Raw genomic sequence first — 23,055 nt, 5'->3', positions numbered from 1 at the left:
TTCAGGACAAAGGGCAGTGGACACAGAGGCCCCAGCTGGGGGTCTCCCCAGCACCCGCTCTTTGTGGTGTGGACGAAGAAGACATACCAGTTAAGTGGTTACTGTGTCCTCAAGGAACCCCGCCCCCCAACTCCAACTCCTGGCTGGGGTTCATTCATCTTAACTCTACAACAAAGTGGTTGGAATGCATCCCTGTGGCCAACTTGCATTTTTTCTACACTGGAATTCATTTTTTCAAACAAAATCTTAAGCAGAACACAGGACAACTGACCCTTGAACAACACTGGGGCTTAGGGCGCTGACCACCTGTGTGCAGCCAAAAATCCATGTGTAACCCTTGACTTTCCAGAAACTTAACTACTCTTAGCGCACTGGTGACCAGAAGCCTTACCGATACCATAAACAGCCAATGAACACATATTTTATATGTTATGTGTGTTATGTTCTGTATTCTTACAATAAAGTAAGCTAGAGAAAAATTGAAGATCATAAGGCAGAGAAAATACATTTACAATATTGTACTGTATTTATCGAAAAAGTCTGCAGATGAGTGAACCCGTGCAGTTCAAACCCATGTTAAGGATCAACCATATACAAGCTACCTAACGGTGATGCTGATTTGGACTGGGGGCCCAGCAAGAAGCCCATTCTGCATCTTTGTCCTTCCTCTTCCCCATCCTCCTCCTTAGAAGCATTTCTAAGGAAAGGAAGAGTCCCACAGGACATGGTCCTTCTCTCTTCTGGCCTCTTAACGATTCTCTGATGTACACGAAAGGTCAAAATGTATACAATGGAAATACTCACTAAGGAGATGACCTAATCTTAAGAACAAGTTAAGGAAAGAAGAAAAACTGGATGCAAGTGGGAACCAAATTCTCTGGCTCATGTCCAGAGTGGGTCAGCAAAGCATGAAACATTGTTCAACCTTTGGAGAAGGGAAAGCCCAGGGTCCCCCTGCCTAAAGAGGGCGACAAGCCACTGGCACATTGTCAAGAGTGGGGATGGGTGACTGCTTCTGCCACTCACCAGCAAAAGAAGCTTTAAATACACATTAAGGATGACAAACATGAAAAAACCAGAAGGCGCGGATGCCATGAACAAACCTTGATTCCGAGTTCGATATTTTCTCCCCCATACACATCCATCCCGGGGTCAAGAAGACCGATTTCACCAAAGAACTTCCTGTTGACCACGAAGGAGCAGCCGATCATGGCTGGCGTCCTGCAGGAGAGAGAAAGGAGTTAGAGTCAGCTGACGTATATATGATTCAGCCACGGGGAAGAAGGGAATCCTGCCATTTGCAACACCCGTGGACCTTGCAGGCTTTGAGTTAAGTGAGATAAGTCAGAGAAAGACAAACACCGTATGTTCTCACTTATATGCGGCATCTAAAAAAGCCGAACTCATAGAAACAGAGTAGGATGGGGGTTACCGGGGGTTAGGGGCTGGGGGAATTGGGGAGGGTCAAAGGGTCTAGACATGCAGTTCGAAGATGACTATGTTCTGGAGACCACGTATAGCATTGTGATTATCGTCAAGAATACTGTACCCCATTTTTCAAAGTTGCTAAGAGACTAGATCTTAAAATGTTTTCACTACGAGGTGAAATAATTATGTGATGTGAAGGAGGTGTTAGCTAACGCTGTGGTGGTGATTGTACTGCCATATACAAATGTATCAAGTCAACAGGTTACACCCACTGTTGCATGTCAATTACATCTCAATTAAGAAAAAAAAAAAAGGAGGAGCTAAAGCCACTAAGGTGACAGTACCAGAAGCCCTCTGCAGGCTGTTACCATCACAACAGGTGCTGGGTCTCACTCTGGCAAACCGAGAAACTTCCCTGAAGTTCTCATTTCCCGCATTCCCTCTCTCCAAGAAGCTCTGTTTTAGCTTCAGACAAATTATAGTAGCGGCAACCCGGCTTCTACGTAGCTAACACAGGATGGTCTCACGTGACCCAAAGGGTCTGCAAACATGGGGACAGTTCTCATGGCACGTCTGGCAGTCGCCAAGAAGCTCAGAGGTTAGGACCAAGAAGGCAGAAGACTCATCCAGGAGACCACTGGTGCCCGGGGAGAGACCGCCTGCCTCCGCCTGCCGAGAAGCGGGCCCAGCAGGAGAGACAGGAAGGCCAGTGAAACTCTCCTGGGGCCACCAGGAAGCTAAGCTGTTCATTAGGTGGAATTTTCCTGAGCTGACTGGTAAGCCACCGTGTCAGATCCTTGTTTGCTCCTAACTTTGCGCTTGACTTTCACCTTAATGTCCAGCTTTCCAACTCCATGGAACACCTCTTGGTACCCATGCGGTAGGGCTGCAGAGGGGCACACTAGGACAATCGGTGCTCAGCGCTGATCGGAGTCGTTGGAACGCTGGTGTTGCCACCGAGACCCGCCCTTGTGTGATGTTGATGGAATGCTCTGGATCCCAGATAAGTCCCTACAGAGCATCACCGTGCAAAGAGAGGCAAGGTGCTCAGAGGAGGGGCTCAAAGAAGACTGTTCCTCTGCCCTCTCATTGTGAGGCCCACCCACATTTTCTCCAGAAATCCCATACGAATCACACCCCTGTACATGGGAGGTGGCTGTCTACAGGTGCCACGAGGGCCACACCAGGGAGAGGAGGCACTTCACTTGTTGATTCTCTCCTCCCAGCCCTGCACCCCTCAGAGACAGGCAGCTGACCCCTAGCATGGAAAAGCGCTATGTGAGCCCATCAGTCCCCCACCCCAGCCTCGGTTAACTGAACCGGGAATGAGCACCGAACCCAAATTGGGTCCATCAAATCATGTTTTTCCTGAAACTCGGAGTCAGGAGGGTGCTGGAAGTGAGAACCACGTGGTCTCCTTCATCTGTGGGACTCAGGGCGCCATGTTGGGGCACCTGCGCTGGCCCCCGTGTGCAGGTGCACGACTGTGCCAAGGAAAGAAGCAGATACATGGTGGCGGTGTGAGGCCTTGCTGAGGGACAGCCTGGTGACTCTGGCCTCCCATCAGCTGATGGGCCCGGCTCTGCCCTCTGCCCCCTGGGGTCATGCGAGAGCCCCCCGGAGCCTTTATGTTCTATCTCCTTGACTCAAACCGTGGGGAATAGGTTTCTGTTCCTCGCAACCGAGCAGTGATGAGAACACATGCCATCTCCTCCTACTTATGACCAGGGCGGGGGGTGGGGGGATGTGGGGATGTGTCATCACACAGCCAGAGAGTGAACTGCAGGGAAGAGCCATTCTGGGCGAGCTAAGTGCCGGGGTCCACCCAAGTGATAGAGAAATGCCAGCAACAGGAGGTGCAGTGTAGAGGAGGGGGGACCAGCAGGCAGTGCCAGGAACACCTCAGTTTTCTTGAGGGCAAGTGCTGAGCACATCAGGAAACTCTGGTACGCTGGAACCTTCTCCCCAAACCCTATGCATAGCATCCAGAAATTCCCACCATTAACATACACAGTAATAAAGATCCTGCCCGAAGACGCTGTACTTTCTAGCCCTTCAAGGGCAAGCGAGGCTGTTGAAATCAGAAGGCACCGGCCCTCAACACACACCCCCGAAGGGGTGGCTTCGGATCAAAGGAGGTCTCTTTGAGATTGGCTCAGGGCCCCCCTGCACCAGCATCACCAGGATGGGTTTCAGAAAAGGCAGACACTCCTGAACGCGGCCCAGAATCATGAAACCAGGTTTCCAGAGATGGGACTCGGGAGCTTGGCTCTGTAGCAGCAGACGCATCCCGTGGAGCCGTCGGCCCCTCGATCGCTCAGTGCCCGAGGGCAGAGAAGTTACCCCCTAGTTTCTTGTTTATGCCCAGGAGCTGGTGCCTTGTTGGCTCAGGGCAGGCACAGGCTGCCTGCTGGTGAACAAACGAGTGACTATGACACAGCTGGGTGGCCGCCTGGTGGGGAAGGGCTCCGTGATGTCTCAGGGACACACTGGCTGAACTGGCTCGGAACCAAGGACAGCAGGGAAGCGCACTGTAGCTAGGGCCTGGTACAGAGGAGGAGGGGGAGGAGGAGAGATGCAAGGAGGGGAGGGAGGAGGAGGAAGTGGTGGAGGCGTGAAGAGGACAGGAGAGGAGGGAGGGTGGGCTTTGAAGCGCCAACTTTCACTGTCAAGGAGGGCGGACAGGCTCCTTGTTCCTTCCAGATCCCTCTCGGATTGCCCTTTGGGAAACATCTTCCCTGTCAAGCAGCATGATATTTTAGTATAACTGGCTTTATCTGGATGATATTTCCCGCCTGCAGTGGCGAGGAGAGAAGAATTCACAGTAGGACTTGCCCTGGGTCCCCTCTCCGCTGGTCACAGCTCTGTTCAGCATATTCAACTCGGTTCCCTACCAGGAGCCCTAGGATTCCTCACCACGGAACGGAGAGGTCCCCAAGGGCCTCCTCATTGAAACCAGGCCGCAGCAGCTGGCTAGACTGGCACCGGGCCCCCGAGGAGGGGCAAAGCAGGCCCCGGTGGGCCTCCTGCGCAGGCCGCCAGAAGCTGAAGGTGAAGGGCGGGGGGCTGGCCCCAATGAAATGGAGACGTGGGACAAACACGTGACCATTATTGTTGGTGGTGGCCTGTGAAAAGGTCCCCTAAAGGCCACGGGGAAAAACCTGCCACAGTGTCAAGAAGAGGGAACGCACCATCCCATGTCCTGGCTCTCTAGTGAGGTGGCACGTGACAGGGACAGTGGAAAAGAGAGGCTGGCATCGGCCTGGGGATCTGCCCCCAGGAAGTGGCCTCCCAGCTGAGCCAAGACGCCAGGGCCACAAGAGCAGGGGTCTGCAGTGCCAGGCTCCCGGCAGATGGCTCACACCGAACCAGGGAACGTGGGGACTGAAGAATTAAAGCACGTGTCCGCACCCCCGGCTGGGCCAGCCAGCAGTTCTGGGGAGGTCAGTGGCACAACTGCTCTGCATTCTGGAACCATCGACTGGACAGATAATGAGCAGCTGCCTCTCTGCACAGGGAGGAGCAGGTCTCCACCACCACACCGTCTCCCAGCCCTACCAGGGAGCTGCCGCCCCGGGGTGCAGGGTTGGCCAGACCCGTCCTTAGCCAAGCTTTGCCCCCACTTCCCCCTCTGGTCTCCTCGCACCCTGCCCAGCCTCACCAGCCCCAGCCCTAGTCGATGGCGCCTTGGGGCTGACAAGAGCCTGGAACGGGAGCCTACAGCCTCATTCCTCAAACACGACTGCGGATACCACCATTAGTGCAAACATTTCAATTCAGAATCATTCAAAAACGATAATCATATTAAGGGATCTGCCCAAGTCTAATAGCTCTATTACAGAGGAGAAGCACAGAAATTAAAAATAATCACTTTTATTGTTGCTGTTGCACAGAATATATGCAACACACACAACAGTTCTGGCTGGGAGGGAGACGGAGGGAGAATTTCCACCACACGCAAAACCTTCTCCGTGTCCACGCTTCCTCTTCTCCTAAGTGCCAGACGGCCCATTGGGGGTCTCAATATTTCCGCGCCCCCCACCCAAACCCTTCAATGGCTCCCTATTCTCTCCTCAGTTAAGGACAGGCTCTCCCTCAGCTTCCCTGTTCTCCTCAGTACCTTCCCAGCCGTTGGCCCCACAGAGTCCATGGCCTGGCTACTCTGAGCTATTCATCGTTCAGAAAGCCTGTCCCAATTTCTGCCTGCCCCCCTTCCTCCGAAACATCTTCCCAGAGACCGCCTCCATCTATGCAAATCCTACCCACCCTTCCAAAGACATTTCTTTCTGAAAAAAATTAATGTTTTCTGGTACCAAACATGAATTGTAACCGAAAGCAGTGTTCCCACACCAACCTGTACAGGCACGTTCATAGCAACGCCATTCACAACAGTCAAAAGGTCGAAACAACCCAAATGCCCACCAATGGACGAATGGATACACAAAACGTAGTGTACCCACACAATGGGATATTACTCAGCCAAAAAGAGGGATAAAGTACGATATATACTGTAACACGGACGAACCTTAAAAACATTATGCTGAGTGACAAAAGCCAGACACAAAGAGTCACAGATTATCCGATTCCATGTACGTGAAATATCCAGAACAGGCAAACCCACAGAGATAGACAGCAGCTTAGTGGTTGTGCGGAACAATGGGGAGGGGGTAGTAGGGAGTGACTGCTTCATGGGTACAGGGTTTCCACTCAGGGTGATGAAAACATTCTGGAAGGTGAAAGTAGTGATGGTTGCAGAACACTGTGAATGTGCTTAATGCCACCGAGTTGTACACGTAAGATGGTTAAAATGGTAAATTTTATATGTATTTTTACCACAATAAAAAATATGGGGCTGATGATAGCAATCCTCAAGCTTGCTTTGATTTCATGTTTTTATAAACATGAACCCAAAATTTCCAACTGCCACTAGAATAGAAGATGGGAGACTGGAGGGGCGCCTGGATGGCTCAGTCAGTTAAGTGTCTGGCTTCAGCTCAGGTCATGATCTCGGGGTCCCGGAACTGAGTCCCAAGTCAGACTCCCTCTCCCTCCGCCCCTCCCCCCACTCTTTCTCCCACTCTCTCTTGCTCTCGCTCACTCTCTCTCAAATAAATAAAATCTTAAAAAAAAAAAAAGGTGGGAGAGTGGAGGGGAAGTTCTATCTCCATTCTTACTGTCTGTTCATGGAGACAGATTTTCTAGCACTCTGGAGAAAAGGTCCCAAAATATTTAAAGTTTTAGCCCAAACACCATATTTTCCATCTGGGATAAATGCTTGTATCACAGTGAGCACCATGGTCCTCACTCTAGAATGGGCGGAAACACATGGCCCCAGGGTTCAGGGAAAGCACACTAATCTAAACATCCTTCAGGGCAGTCATCCAACAATTGGTGACTCAGTTTCTTTAACTATAAACTGGGCATGAAGCTGCCCTGATGACCTAGTAGGACTGTGGGAAGAATCTGAGAAGATAATGAAAACAGAAGTGTTCTGTACTCAATACACGTAAGTTATTACGGAGAAGCGTAAAAAAACAGTAGAAGGATGAAGGACTGAGGGGGAGGGATTCAGGCAAAGGAGGCAGAAGCTGGTGAGGAAGTGTCCTGGCAAATGATGTCACTCCAAGAAGCATTTCAGATCTAGAGTGAGACAGACAGAGGAGGTGGCCTGCATTCCAGGAGGAAAGGGAAATGAGAAAGTCCGGTAGGGCATGGCACAGAGGTGTGACGTCTGAGGTAAGTATTGGGGCAGATGTGGGAAAACACCCCAGGGAAGAGAGTGGGGCAGAGTGGCCCCAACAGAAATGCCTGTCCAGCCTGCACCGTCCAGCCCATCCTGAGTCATCTCTCACCTCCACAACTGAGTGCGAAGTCTATGCCTCAGCTTGGACAGTCCAAGAAAATGTGTGTGCAATCCTACTTCCATGGCTCCTAGCACCTTGAACCATCATGTGAGGGCAGACCTTCCATCTGCGTGCCTTATCGTCACTGTAGAGAAGGGGTCTGAGGAGAGATCATGTATGTTCACTCATTCACTCATTTGTTCATCTGGTCAACAAGCATTATAAGGCCATGGAGGACACCTTTGTTAGGCTAAGTCCCAAAAACTTGAGGAGATAAAGGCACACGTGATCCTGTCCTAGTGAGCAAACAAATACTATTTTTTGTTGTTGTTTCTTAGTAAAGCTGTTTTCTGGTTGAAGTCATGGTGCCCCTTGTTATTATTGGTAAGGAAGGCCATTGGAGTGGGAAGAGATGCTAGAAAATGGAGACTCTGCTGGTCTGTGGCCTGTGGACTAGGTGGTGTGCTGTCTTCAGAAGGACGCCCCCACTGGGAGGGGTCTATCCACTGCCCCTTGCCCTCCTGATTGTGAATGACTGGGTATGGGCATGTCACTGTGTGGCTGGCTGTCTTGGTCACCACAGAGGGCACTGGGGCTGCGGTGTCTCTTCCTTGCTTTGCCCTGCCTGCCTCATGACCTCCTGCTGCTTTCACAGGTCCCCGCTGTCTCCTGTCCCCTGTCTCTGGTGGCCATGTCTCCAAATTCATGTGAGGCTGATGGCTCATGAGTCAGGGATCCAGGGCTCACCCTGTTTTTCTCTTTTCATGATTCCAGCTGGCCTGCACCTCATTGGGACTCACTGTTTCCCTCCGTCCTCAAACTCATTTCCATTGGTCCCAGCTCTGCGACAGCTAATGTCCAGGCTTGTTTGCTGAGCACCTTTTTTTTTTTTTTTTTAAAGATTTACTTATTTATTTGAGAGAGTTAGAGAGAGAGAGAGTGTGGGGGAAGGGAGAGAGTAAGAGGGAGAGAATCTCAAGTAAACTCCCCTCTGAGCATGGAGCCCGACATGGGGCTCGATCCCATGACCCTGAGATCATGACCTGAGCTAAACTCAAGAGCCAGACACCTAACTGACTGAGCCACCCAGGCACCCTTGCTGAGCACCTTCTAATGCTTAGACCCCATTTGCAGGAAAAGCGTATAAAACTCTATGCCATCACTGGAGTTATCCTTGAAAGAATTTCTGCAAGTCCCGTTCTCAGGGCACAACCTGCACTGGGTATTTTGGTGATATTGTCAACTGCTTCAGCGTCAGGTAGCTTGTTTACTCAAAATGTACTTATTTCACTGCATTTGTTACGATAACGTATGCGTTGAGTGCTTTTACACCGCTTCCGAATACACAGAAAGGGTGTCTCATGTGGAGGTCACCCTTCTCCAGCCATCCTCTGGCACAGATACTGATGTGCTAAAGGGCCCCAAAGACACAGCAGGGATGGGAGAGGAGGACCTGGCGCATCGCCCAGGCCAACGACGCCCCGTACCAAGAAAAAGGATGTGTCCGGTGCCGCTTTAGGACAATTCATAGTTATCCCTAATCCTCAAAGCAGCTCTCCTTGGTAGATGCTAGTAGCCCCATTTTCCAGCGGAGGAATCTGAGGTCAGAGGTTAGGTGAACGGGCCAACGGCAGACCCATGGACGCAATATGGTGGTGTCTGAGCCCCACCCCCTCCCAGGTATCCTGCTGCCTTCCAAAGATCATCAAACCCAGGCAACAGCTAAGAGCTCTAGCACTGGGTGGGATAAGTGGTCCCGCTTTGAAGATTTCTGGGAACTTGCAGCTGCTAAACACTAAAAATACAATTTGGGGGAAGGAGTTGGCTGGCTTGCATAGAATTCTCAACTGGCACAGTACAGTAATTTAATACTCAGAGTTCCATTTGTCTCTGCTATACATATAAATACCAAAAGGGTAAGTACCGCTGCCTTTTTAAAAATCAAACGCTGTATCCAGCACACAAATATCTCACAAGAAAATAGGGCCCAAAGGCCGGTGCTTCGTCTGTTAAATGGAGGTAGCACTTTCCCTTTTGTTGCCGAAGAGATCATTCGCGCTGAAACAACAACTTCTTCCAGATTGGGAAGTGAACTGTCTGGCCAAGAAGAGCCTTTTCTTGTGGAGGATGAAGGAAATGCTCATCTCTCTGGAGTGTGATTTGTCACAGATGCAGAAAATGCCAGTGGGGATTGAAGTTGCCAGTCCCAAACGCATTTCCTTGGCTGGCTGATTTTGCCTGGGCTTGTTTTATTAAAACAAAGACCATATCAAAACTCTCTAGTAAGATGTTCCCTACAAGCAATCTTCTCAGCATAACACTTTTGCTCTTTGCTAATCATATTTTCTGGAGGCTTTGGGAAACTGATTTGCAAATAATCCTTTAAAGACAATTTTTGTAAAAGCACAAAGTTTCTAAAGAAGTGGTAACACATTAAGCCATTATCAGCCATCAACGCCTCCTATGGATGTATATTTAAGTGTCTGGTTAGCTATATCCTGAGATGAAACGGAGGGTGGGTAAATGTCTGGGGAAGAGAGAAAAGAGGAAAGGTCTAGAACAGGGATCAGCACACTCCGCCGCCTGTTTTTGTCCAACCTGAGAGCTAAGAATGCTTTTTACAGATGAACATATTGATTTGAAGATGAGAACACCAGCGAATGTTACCCCTCCCCCAACAAAAATGCCATTATCCTCATTAGTAGACATGAACTCCAAAAAACTGTCCTCATTATTATCACATTTTGGATTTCATCAATAAAACATTTGTGGAAATTGGTTTTTACTCTTGTTTATAGGTATCTACAAATAGCCTTGAATTTGCCTCTTGGATTGTAAAGCCTAAAATATTTATTATTTGGCCCTTTAGAGAAAAATTTTGCCGAACTCTGTTCTAGAACACAAGCCCTAGAGGGGAATATAGACTTCATGTGGAGCGACATGGTATTGGGTAATGGGCAAAAAAGGTAACTTTTAAAAGGACAGATAAGCGGCTTGGGGAGAGAAAGACTTAAAAGATGGATGAGTGTCCTTCTCGTTTGTAAAAGGGGAATAATAGGTCCCCTCCAGCCTCCAGGGCTGATGTGAGAACAAATCTGATGAAGTCTTCAGAGATGCACACTCGAAAGTGGCATCAGGCTAGCGACACACATTGCTCTGTAAAGAAAGGGAAGGGACACAGATTATGCCATCCCAAAATATGCCTCTTTGGTATAAGAATTATCTTGAACTGGTTATTTTAAGAAATAGCAGACAGAGGAGAAGCTCTGAAAACCTACCCTTTGGAAAGAGAAATTTACATTTATAAGGGAAAATCTCCATTTGTAAGGGTGCCTCCCTCTCTGTACCTGGAAGAGAAGGATGATGGTAAGTCTCTAGAAACCCTCATCAATGAAAAAGGCATCCACTTAAACCATCATAACAAAACTTACCCTTGTTTACTGTGCTTTTCCTGGCCACCCCCCAGTGACAGCCCCCTTCTCCCCACCATCTTTGTTTTGTCTTTAGCTGAAGATTGTGTTTCCAGTGGTGGCTTGAGCCATTTGGGGGAGTTACTCAGTTTTCCGTGGTCTTTCCCATGTATACAACAGGTATACATGTAAATTAAACTTCTGTTTGCTTTTCTCCTATTAATCTTTTTATTACAGGGAGGAATCTCAGCCAAGAAACTAGAAAGGTAAAAAGAAAATTATTTTTCCTCCCCTACCAAAGGAAGAGTACTGAGATGTGTGCATGGCAGAGAATCTTTGTGAGAAGGTCTGAGTGATGTGGGAAACAAAAGCAGAAGAAAATTATTAAATTTCCTTACTACCTACAGCCCACTCACAAGTCCTTGAAACAGCGAGAGTGATATTCCTCTAGGGACTCAACTGCCTCGATGTTAATACTTTGCTAAGGGCAAAAGGCAGTCCCAGCCTGAGCCCCCGCTCCCCCCCCCCCCAGGATCCTGTAAGTCTACTTTAACATATAAAAATTCCTTTGGAAACTTCCTTTATCTCCAACCCCCCCACCCAAGATACTTTTTGGCAATCATGCCCCAAGCATATGGCCCACCGATATACATCTGAAGGGTCTCATGACTTAGGTTTTAGTAGATGGTAATAAATGACCTTCCCCCAACAACAGCTAGCCCCCTCAAGGTCCTGGAAACCTTGCTTCCGAAATTCCTTAGAGACTTACGCTATCCCTGACCCCCTCCCAACTTGAAAGTATATAATGGACCACTCCTCATGACCCCGGTGCAGCTCTTTCTGCCCACGGGTCCTGTCCCCATGCTTTAATAAACCACCACTTGGCACCAAAGACGTCTCAAGAATTCTTTCTTGGGGGGCGCCTGGGTGGCACAGCGGTTAGGCGTCTGCCTTCGGCTCAGGGCGTGATCCCGGCGTTATGGGATCGAGCCCCACATCAGGCTCCTCCGCTATGAGCCTGCTTCTTCCTCTCCCACTCCCCCCGCTTGTGTTCCCTCTCTCGCTGGCTGTCTCTCTCTCTGTCAAATAAATAAATAAATAAAATCTTTAAAAAAAAAAAGAATTCTTTCTTGGTCGTCGGCTCTGGGCTTCACCCCACCTCACCTCACCGATATCCCACAACCTCATCATGAGGACATCCTATATAAATGCAGGGACCCTGGGATAAAGTACAGTTAGAAGTACATGAGAATAAGCAGGCAGAGCGGAAGTGAGCAGGACAAGATGATGCCAAAGGTGAGCTTAGGGCAGATAACGTATACTTAGTACAGGTGTGCTGTAATGCAGCACAGGCTTTCTGGCAGTCACTGCAAACAGAGTTACTGGAATTTTCTGCAGTACCTAAAAGATTTTTAAAAGAAGTACAGATACTTGGCCTCAAAGACCCAAAAGATATTTCTCCACCGAGTAGCTTGGTGAACCGTCTCCTTGAAACCTTGCTTCGGTTATACAACAAGCTCCACAAATCTGTTTCCTAAAACATCCCTCAGCATTGGCTCATAGCATTTCCCCAAGTATGGTAAGATGAGGACAACTGTTTGCAAGGCCACACTGAGGTCAGAGTAAGAACACAGCTTTTGGATGGCCTTGCTTATTTATGGGTTAGATGAGTAGTAAAGTAGTTATAAGAAAGTAGACAAATAAAACATGTATTTTGAAATATAGGACTATGCTTTTCAATTCTGGAGTCACTGTTTCATCTAGAGGCAGTCATAGCTTTGAGATGAGTAAGACTGTCAGAACTAGGATGAAAAGAAGCAAAGAAGTGTTAATTTTCAGTTGTGACTATAAAGCCAACTCTTGAAACTACTGAAATTGTCTTGAAGCCAGGATGTCAAGTGCATTAGCCATGCATGGAAGAAAAGTGTTTTCTAAATCTGAACCTCCTTCGAAGTATCAGGCAAAGATAAGACGAGGTCACTACCTGGCCATGGGTCTCAATGCTGGCTCACTCTGGGATCCACCTGGGGAGTTTTGACAAACTAGCTGTGCTGGGGATCTCTCCCAGACACTCGGATTCAATTGCTCTGCATCCATATTTGATTCAAAAGTACAACCAGCACCTGGGTGGCTCATTTGGTTAATTTCAGCTCAGGTCATGTCTCTGGGTCGTGAGATTGAGCCCCACATCAGGCTTCACACTTGGCGCAGAGTCTGCTTGAGATTCTCTCTCCCTCTGCCCCTCCCCCCACTAGCACATATGCGTGTGCTCTCTTACATAAATAAATAAATAAAATCTTTATTTTTTTTTTTAAAGATTTTATTTATTTATTCGACAGAGATAGAGACAGCCAGTGAGAGAGGGAACACAAGTAGGGGGAGTGGGAGAGGAAGAAGCAGGCTCATAGCGGAGGAGCCTGGTGTGGGGCTCGATCCCATAACGCCAGGATCACGCCCTGAGCCGAAGGCAGACGCTTAACCGCTGTGCCACCCAGGTGCCCCTAAATAAATACAATCTTTAAAAAAATAAAAATAAAAGCAATAAAACCCCAGCAGCTTCAGGGAAAGAACTTTGCCTCCCCCTCAAATGCCTACATTTACACTGGAAATGAGAGCCTGTACCAGGATGAGAGCTATTCACAGAGATTCCTCTTTACCTAAAAAAATTGTATCTGTATAATAGGGCAACCTTTGTTTTCCAAATATCTCCTCTTATCTTTCTGCTAATGGTCTTCCTCCCTTTGTATCCTCAGACCTCCTATGCCTCTCCTTAGCTCATATAAGCCTCATGTTGCCTAATGTCTTTAGAATTTCATGTCTGTGTGGGTTTCCCATAAGTATAAAACTAAATTTGATTTTCTCCTGTTAATGTCTCGTTAATGTGATCCTTAGAGCAGCTGGAAGGATCTCGAAGGGCAGAGAAAATTTCTTCCTCCCCAGTACTGCCTACCACTCTACAGGAGGGAGAATGTCTTGCAGAATACGCCCAGGCAGTGGGGCAGAGATGGTTGAGGGATGTTTACGCAGGCAGAAGACTGAGTATAGTGCTCCCAGTGCCCACAGCTAGCTCTTGGCTTACAGGAAATCCTGATGCTCCCTCATTTGCCAGGGGAGTGGTGGCAAAAGGCTAAACTGATTGGATCAAGGGAGTCAGGGGCCTGGAGGGCACAGAATGGGTGGATATTATGCCTGGAGTTCAGGACCAGGACCAAGGACATCAGCAATGAACACACAGTGGGTAAAACTGGAGATGGCAGGTATGCGACACATTACCATGGGCCAGGAAGGTTACAGAGGACAGCCTGCAGCCCAGACACCTCTCCCCATCACCACTGTACAACGCCAGCTCCCACTTGCTCCTAGGAGCTCTTCAAGGGGGGAAGCAGGAGAGGAAGATCCTTTGAGGAAAAAGAACAGCCCTTACAGAGAATAGCCTGTGTCATCATGATTTAACTGAGCAACTGACTGCGGAGAAATGGAGTTTTAAATTGAAAGAAACTGAATTCCCTTGAGATGACAAGATTAGTTTTCTTTCTCATCATCAGTGAAAATGGGGGCTAAAGATCAAGTTGAATTCAAATACAGAAAAACAAAGTCAACGTTTTCCACATCTGACTTGCAAGTACAATTTAAAACCTGCTACAGGTTTTGGAGTACTTAGAAGAATGAATGGACTCTAAGACACGAATAGAAAACAAGGAGGAGAAAAGAACAAAGGAGTCACATAAGAAAAACAACTTTTCTGGAAAGTAATTCGGCAAAATGTCTCATGAATCTTAACAGTGTACAAGTCTTAGACACAGAAATTCCATGCCCACGAATTTATCTTAGAGAATAATAATGATTTCTGCCTCTGAGAATGTTGGATTGTGTGATTTGGACAACTTTCCAGCTGAAAACAATGAAAGAAACGAATTAAATTTTTTTAAATCTTAATAAAACCATTAAAGATGAACAAAATATAAACTATTGAGTTGAGATCTGGCTACGATTGGAATAAAGGGAATCCCAGCACTAGGTTTGCTTCTGCCCAGAGTTATGTACCAGTGGTGTGGGGGGGGGGCTGCCTTTATGGCAACCTCAAAAGACCAGGAAGCTACAAGTTAGACTTAGGGCCCACCATGACCGGCAACATGATAAAACACCTTCCATTTTTGGCTAGGAAAATGAAAGGCTGACCTAAGAGTAACAGTCTACTGGAAATCAACCTGCCCTTCCACAGGATACAAGTCCACTTCATTTCATTTGAGTAGCCCAGGGAACTTCAACTCTTAAATTCTGGTTAAAGGGATCAGGGTTACTGGTACTCCCATGCTCCTGACAGAAGTAAACAAAAATTCTGCCTAGAGGCAGATAATATCATCCTAGGTTTCAAATTCTTTTAGTAAGTAATTTTTCAAATACACTCTCCAACACATAATCAAAGATAATCAGAAGCATCAGAGTCAAGATGTCAAAAGACCCATAGAAAAAGAGACAACAGAAGGGTTTTAAGCAAGATTGAAAATTTCAGCGGGAAACTGGAGCTATATAAAAAGTGAAACAGCAGGTTTTAAAAAAGAGAAAATCTAGAATTGAAAAGTTAAGTAACTAAAATTAAGAGCTCAATGGATAGTTTAATAACAGATTAGACACACAGGCAGAAAGCATTATTAACGTGGAAGATAGGTCAGAAGAAACTTTCAAGAACAAAGCCCAGAGAGACAAAAAGGTGAAAAATACATAAAAGAGGGTAGGTTATATAGAGAATACGGTAAGGTCTGACATGGGTTTGTGAGATTCTGGGAGAGAAGGAAAAAGGGCAGAGGCAATATTTGACGAGGTAATGGCTGAGAATGTCCCAGAACTGAGGAAAGACATCAATGTACAGATTTGAGAAGCTCAACAAATCTCAAGCAGAATACATAAAAAGAAATCCACACCTAGACACGTCACTCTGGGAAAAAAACCAAAAAACCCCAGAGACATAATCTTATAAAAGCCGGATGGGGAAAGAAAAAGAACTAATCAAAGATTCTTAAAAGTTTTTGTGTAAGAAATTTAATCAAAACATTATTTGTCATAGAGAAAAACTAATAACCCGAATTTCCACCAACTGAGATACAGTTAAATATATTCTGGCATATCCCCAAGATAAAATGTATGGTGCTATTAAAATATCATTTAAAAAAATACTGAATGATGTAGGAAAAGTTTTATTTAAATATATAATACCAGCAACCATCGTTCTCAATTTCGAACTGGTGCAGGACCCATTTGAGCTAGTACTTGTTTTGTATATATCACATTCTAATTCTATTTTTAAGTATGTTGGACTTTATGCACTGAAAGACAGGTAAGAGATGGCTTTATAGTCACACATGGTATTAAGTGAGCGGGGTGAGTATAGCTGAGAAAGCCACATATTCTTTTTCAGATGCTTCTGTAGAGAACCTACCAAGCTTTTGCTCTACACTTCTTTTTCTGTTTTCCCAGAAGACCCATGAGACAGGATGTGTTTCTTTCTCCTCCAAAATTCTCCCAGGAGTTTGGCATTTCCCCATCCCCTCTTGGGTCTGGCATATAACAAGCTGAGATGACAGAAAAGGGTTTTTTTTTTCCTAGCACAACTCAAGGAGAAAAAGAAATACTCTTTTACTATAATAAGATATATTAATTCGTATAACATATTATTATCAGATTGACATTAAGATCCTTTCTCATGGTCTTATAGATGCTTGGCCAAGAAGCTTATGAAGGACAATCTCCTTCAATCACCTTCTCAACCCACACAGGTCTAATAGCTTCTGGAATTCCACTCTGGAGTTAAATCAACAAAGGATTAGGTGCCCAGAAGGACTGACAAGTCTGGTCAAGAAGACTTGCGGGAACTCACGGGAATAACAGCAAGACATGAAACACGAACTGTACCATCCCTGCCCTCCTGGAAATAACGGCATGAGGATGGAATTAAACATGGAGGTCACATGGTTATGAGAGGCCAGAGGCTACTAAGGGATTTCACCCAGAACTCCCAGGAGCTCAAAAGCAAAGCCACTTCTCACACACCCTCACATTCACTCCCTGGCTCAGAGAAAGAAACTGCCAATGTTGTCAGTTACTTCCTTAGAAGGCTGATTAGTTGATAATTACAAGGAGATGTAACATATGTCATTAAGCGATCCTCTACAGGAACCGGACTTTGGCTGCCTTTCTCTTAATGACTTCATTCCTTTCTAACAGTGTCTACTGTAAGGGAGAGGAGACAGGTCACTGAGTCTAAGCACAAGTAGACCAGTTGGCTCTTCCTCAGAACGTCCTCCAATGCCCTGAATGCTTTCTCTCCTTTGCTTCCAAGTGCAGAGACTTTCCAAAGGTCATGACCATGCTCAATTTCAAGGGATCCCCAATATCTGTCTGATGAATTCCAAACTTCTAGGCAATACACATTCAAGGCTCACTGAGATCTGGCCCTTCCTTTAGCTTTCCAAATTTCCTTTCTAGAATCCCCTCCCTCTCTGAATCCTTTGCTCCTCACTCAAAGACCAAGATTATTTGTGCTTCATCCCCTGTGTTTAGAGCGTCCCCTGCTATCTCCTATTCAATTCCTTATATTTTATGGGGTTACCCTCAGCCCAGCTGCCTCCACGAATCCTTTGACTAGCTCAGCGCAGTAGTGCTCAACGTCTAGAGAACGTGTTGTCTGTCGCACTCCTTTGGCAAGTGTGTTCTTCTGCTTTTCATTGTCCTGTGTCTCCCCACCCCTTACCTCCAGGCCCCAGGGGTGGGGAAATGGCCATATTGCTCTTTTCCCAGTCATGGGCATTCGGCAGTGGGAGAGCTTGGGCAGCACAAATCAGCAGCAGAGCATACTTCTGCCTTTAATAGATATGACGACTGCACTGCCTCTCCACCATCCACACTCATCAAATTGGGTCCAAAAGAGCAGAATAATTCTGTCACTGGGAGATTTGAGAAGAGGCCAGGAGGGAACAAGCTACTGAGAACAGCTTTGACTCATGATGCATTGGGAGCAGCTGGGGGGGAGGAGGGAGCTTGGCAGAAGGAAGCCGGGCAGATCAGGCATGAGGCTGGCCTTTTGTACAGGGCTGGGTTATGCCTGGCAGCCCTGCCAGGTTCAGAGTTTGGAAGACAAAGCTCCAAATATTTTCCAGCAAAGAGATCAGAAAATCCAAGTTAAGTCAGAGTCAAATCCAGACCCAAAGAGTCAGAGTGAAAATCAGATCAGAGGCATGTTTACATAGGACTGACTGGGCCGCTGTGATTTCACCTGGTTTTTATCGCTCAGGGGTACATCTCCCCATGTGCCCAGTATGAGTAGGCTCTGATGCCCGGCTTGAGGGGCAGGGATTGCTGGGCCATTACATTCACAGTTTTGCCACCAACCCCATCATAGTTCAGTTGTATTGAGTGCTTGGTAAGTCCTAGGCACTGTTCTAAGCATTTCTATACATTATTTCACTTAATCCTTTCACTTAATCCAATTTATGAGGAGGTACTATTAATATCCCCAACTGAAAGATGGGAACACTGAGGCACAAAGGAGGTAAATCCTTTTCTCAGCAGCAAATCACCAGTAAGTATGTAGCCAAGACCCGAACCCAGGCTCTCCCAGACAAAGCCCATGGAGGTTTCTCTGCCCCCCACCTTCCCCACCAGTATGTGTCACCTTTGGGTGGGTCCTCATGCTGGCCTCAGGGAGAATCACACTATTGGGAGTGGTCCACAGTACCTACATGGGTCTGGTCCTCCCTTGTCACATGCAATCCTTCAGGCAGATTCTTCCTGTTCTAGAATCCAGTACTTGTCTCCAGAGAATGTGTATCTTCCCAGCTCTGGTAGCCTCCATTCCTCCTGCTTCAGCTGGACCCACTGCCTCCTGTTCTTTCTCTGAGACACTAGCCCTGCTGAGAGTCACAGCCTGTGCCTTGAGTCTGTGCGGCCAAGGCCCTGGGGAGTGAGGTGTCCCTAATACCACTCTCAGGTTTGATCATTTACTAGGAAGATTCACAGGACTCAGTATAAGGTCTTACTCATGTACTATGATGGCTATGATTTATTACAGCAAAAGGACAGAAGGAAGTCAGCATAGGGAAGGGGCACAGAACAAAGTTGGAGAAACCAAGCACAAGCTTTCAAGATCCTCTCCCACTGGAGTCAGATAGGATGTCCCCCAGCAAAGAGCTGAGACAACACATGTGAAATGCTGTCTATCAGGAAGGCTCATCAGAGACTCAGTACCTAGGGTTTTTATTGATTATGGGGGTACCTTCTGCCTAGCATGTACCAAAATTCCAGTCTCTCAGAAGGAAGGCAGGTGCACAGCATAAACCCCATTGTACAATTTGGGTGAAGGGAGCCGCTCTCATCAGAAGTCCAAGATGCCAGCCAAGGGTCCACCTTGTCAGTGGGCCTTTTAAAGAATAAATCTTTAAGCCTGATATATTCACTGTTTTTTGCACGTAGTCCAAATAGACAATATACACCCCAACAGAGTCCCCTCTCCTTTCCATTTGTGCCAGATTCCACACTTCCAAACATGCCCATTTTATTAGAGTCTCATGTTAACCCCGTACAGGAGGCAAGCAGGAATCAGTCCCTTCACAGAGCAGCAGGTCAAGGCTGAGGGAATTCTTGACTCTAAGTCACCAAGAAAATGATGGGGAAAGTTGAACCCTAAAACCAGCCAGTCTCCTTCACCTTGACAAAGGAAGGCTGGCTGCCATGGCCATAGCACAGGGTGGAACCCAGAGAAGCCATGTGCACAAAGGCATAAGAAAAGGCTGTTGTTGCTGATGTCATCTGGGGGTAGAGTGAGACAGGGATGTGTCTCCACCACTCAAGAAAACAAAAAGAGAAGCAGAACTCCCGGTTTCCATGAACTTCTGACTCTTCCACGTTCCTCCCCATTAAACCAATTCACAGAATACCAGCACTAGCAGTGTCCTTAAGAAATCACTGTGTACAACTCATTTCTTTCTTTGAAAAAGAGGGAAAACAATTAGCTTCAGCCCCTATTGCATATGGCTAATAACCTATTGTTTAGAAAAGACTCAAGAATGGGTAATGAAAGCCATTATGTGAGATAGCTTTTATTGTGCTTCCTTTATCGTTAGAAAATTGCCTTCATTATCAGTGAAAACAGTGATGGTGCCTCCTTCCTCAGCTTGGGTTTCTCTCCTGCTGTAGGCTCAGGCCAGGGACCCCGTTCTAAGTTTGAGACAGAATTCAAGAAAAAGAAAAAGAAAATAAAACTCTCAGCTCTTCTATTGTTCAAGGGCAGGCAAAGGTACCCCAATGTGGACAAGTGGACCCATGAGAGGGTTTCTGAGGGAAGGATAATGGCCCGACCATGAGTAGGGAGAGTGCCCCATCCAGCAGTGCCATGGCTGATTCTTTCTGGGTTTGAGTTTCTTTACCCCTACAGTGGGGAGACGATGGGGAACAGCTACCATTGATGGACTGCTTCCTCTAGGGCAGGCGTGAGACCATGACCTTGACATTTATCTGTCATTCCATCTGATTCTCACAGCAATGCTTTTAGATTAGTAGTACCTGCTTTCGAGAGTTGGGAACACTGAAGTTCAGAGAATGTGGGTGCTCGCTCTAATGCAGCAGAGAAGCTACCATCCTGGGTCTCCCTGACTCTCAACCCAGTGATGGTGTAGGCTGTCTGCACTCAGAAAATCTGCTCTAAGCACAAGTTACAGGGAGACCCAAGGAAACCTGCCTGTCTCCTCTTGAGCTCTGGGCATGAAAAAAGCATCCCCTGGAAATTCATAACTTGCCCCTAAGTGGGTGTGAGATTTTAATTTACGTTGGCTGCAGGGTCAGGAAACACCACGCCTAGAGATTTACATGAAACACAGCCCCCAGGTGATGACACCCAGGAGGGACTGGCAAAGGCAGATGCAAAACCTCCCCATGTAGCATTGGGGTGTCAACTACACTTCAATTAAAAAACCAAAACAAACGGGGGGGCCTGGGTGGCTCAGTCATTAAGCGTCTGCCTTCGGCTCAGGGCGTGATCCCAGAGTTCTGGGATCGAGCCCCACATCAGGCTCTTCCACTATGAGCCTGCTTCTTCCTCTCCCACTCCCCCTGCCTGTGTTCCCTCTCTCGCTGGCTGTCTCTCTCTCGGTCAAATGAATAAATAAAATCTTAAAAAAATTAAAAAAAAAACACAAAGAATGGAGAGATCCACATTCGACTCAGAATCCCATCTAAAATTACAAACATACGAGGGAACAATCCACCGTAAGTGAGAGTCAGCAAATACAACAGAATTAGGACCCCCAAGAACTTGCGGTAACAGAACTATCAGAGCTCATAAAATAAAAAAATGTTCAAAATGGGAAGAGACCTTAAAAACCGGGCTCAAAACCCTAAGTATGAGACCCTATGAAAAATAAACAAGCAGATGTGAAAAATAACAACGCAAAACTTCTGGAAATGACAACTATAGACTTTGGCATTTAAAACACAGCAGGCAAGTCAAATAATACATTAGGCATAGCTGAAGAGCAAAATGGAGTGAGCAAAGGCATAGATGGATGAAACTGCCCTTAGTGCATATAAAGGGATGGAAAATAGGCAAGAGAGATGAAGAGACATGAAAGCTGGATCCTGCCATGCGAACATGGGCCAGCAAGGTCTTCGAGCCTGGGCAATTTCTCCCTGTTGTGAAGAGCGGAAATTACTAAATGTTTTATATTTGAATAAAGCTTTATAATTGATAAATAAAGCTTTCAAGGTAAATGCATAAAATTCATCTGATCCATAAAGAATCCATGTAATGGAGACGCGTGTACTTAATTACCTGTCTTACGGATGGACAAATGGAGGCGCAGAGACATTTAAGGGACCTGCACAAGATCAAACAGCTCATTGACGATGACACTGAAAGTCAAAGGGAATCTTCCGAATCCGAGAGCCTTCCATTACTACTACATCCCCCCTTGATGAATATTTTTAGCAGAAGAGAGATGCTGTCTTGGTGCGTTTGGGCCGCTATAACAAAATACCTAAGATGGCTTACGAACAACAGAAATGTATTTTCTCACACTTCTGAAGGATGGAAGTCTGAAATCAGAATGCATGGTGGGGGGCGGGGGCGCCTGGGTGGCACAGCGGTTAAGCGTCTGCCTTCGGCTCAGGGCGTGATCCCGGCGTTATGGGATCGAGCCCCACATCGGGCTCCTCCGCTATGAGCCTGCCTCTTCATCTCCCACTCCCCCTGCTTGTGTTCCCTCTCTCGCTGGCTGTCTCTATCTCTGTCGGATAAATAAATAAAATCTTAAAAAAAAAAAAAAAAAAGAATGCATAGTGGGGTGAGGGCCCTCTCCTGGGTTGCAAACTTCTTTGTAGCCTCACAAGGAGGAAGGAGCAAAGGAGCTCTCTCAGACCTCTTTTACAAGGTCATTAACCTCAGCCATGGGGGTTCTGTCTTTATACTTAATCACCTCCCAAAGGTCCCACCTCCTAATACCATCATATTGGACATGAGGATTTCAGCGTATGAATTTGGGCTGATGGGGGGTGGGGCGTGGGGGACACACGGATTCAGACCATCGCAGATGCCAACTGGGATGCTAATGGAGTAAACTTGGCAAAATTAACCGAGTCTCCACAGTGTTAACTCAAGGACAGCCCCAAGCCGGAACCACGAAGCAACTTCCCTTCCTTGGCAGTGGGGAGAGAACCCTCTTCCTGCTTAGGCAGAAATAGCTTACAGCTGCAGAGGATAAAAGACAGGACAGGCTGGGCTTGCACAAAAGGGGAACCACTGGCTATACCCAGCTCTCCGAATGAACTCTTGCCACTCCGGACTTCATCATTTTTGGTGGGAGGGAGATAATGCATCATTCATCTCCTTCCTATGTTAAACTGGATGGGAACTATGCTAGGGTCATTTTCACAGGCAGGGCACAAAAAAATGAGCAACATTGCCAACCATGGGCCGAAACCATAACTCAACCATGGTCACTGAAACTCTCTGACCAAAGGACAAGGAAAAATGACATTCTTTTGGAGCGTGGGCTCTCTTTTTAAAAGGGCAAGCATTTTCTCCCCCTGGAGACAGTGAAACAAACTGCTCAGACATCTCGTTCTTGAAAACCCCTCCCACCCCAAACAGGCTTGATTTCTCTATTCTGATAGCTCAAATTTATAAGTTATTGGGATTCAACACATCTGCCAGGTGGGATCTTAAATCTGATGAGGCTCTGGATTCATTAACCTTGGCAGAAGGAGCCTGGGTAAATCTGCTTGCAAAATACCTGCTGTATATTTTAATTCTCAAAAGGGCAAGGGAAGTAGAATGCAGATCTCTGTATCCTGCTCCAGCGACATCCTTGACAATGTCAATAACCTTC

At 46.8% G+C, this 23,055-nt stretch overlaps 1 protein-coding gene across 2 annotated transcripts in view; it reads right to left on the bottom strand.

The window, feature by feature from the left end:
• GALNT17 (polypeptide N-acetylgalactosaminyltransferase 17) overlaps positions 1–23,055 on the bottom strand; it is a 434,901-nt gene that overhangs the window by 111,925 nt on the left and 299,921 nt on the right. For both annotated transcript variants that reach the window (XM_045786142.2, XM_087868355.1), the window contains exon 6: positions 1,104–1,221. In XM_045786142.2, the coding sequence (XP_045642098.1) occupies positions 1,104–1,221 (118 nt within the window). The remainder of the gene's footprint in view (positions 1–1,103; positions 1,222–23,055) is intronic.

Source organism: Ursus americanus, chromosome 2 (assembly GCF_024610735.1).
Source record: "Ursus americanus isolate L20-20 chromosome 2, mUrsAme1.1.p, whole genome shotgun sequence".
NCBI classification, from domain to species: Eukaryota; Metazoa; Chordata; class Mammalia; order Carnivora; family Ursidae; genus Ursus; species Ursus americanus.
This window is presented reverse-complemented; position numbering and strand designations above follow the sequence as displayed.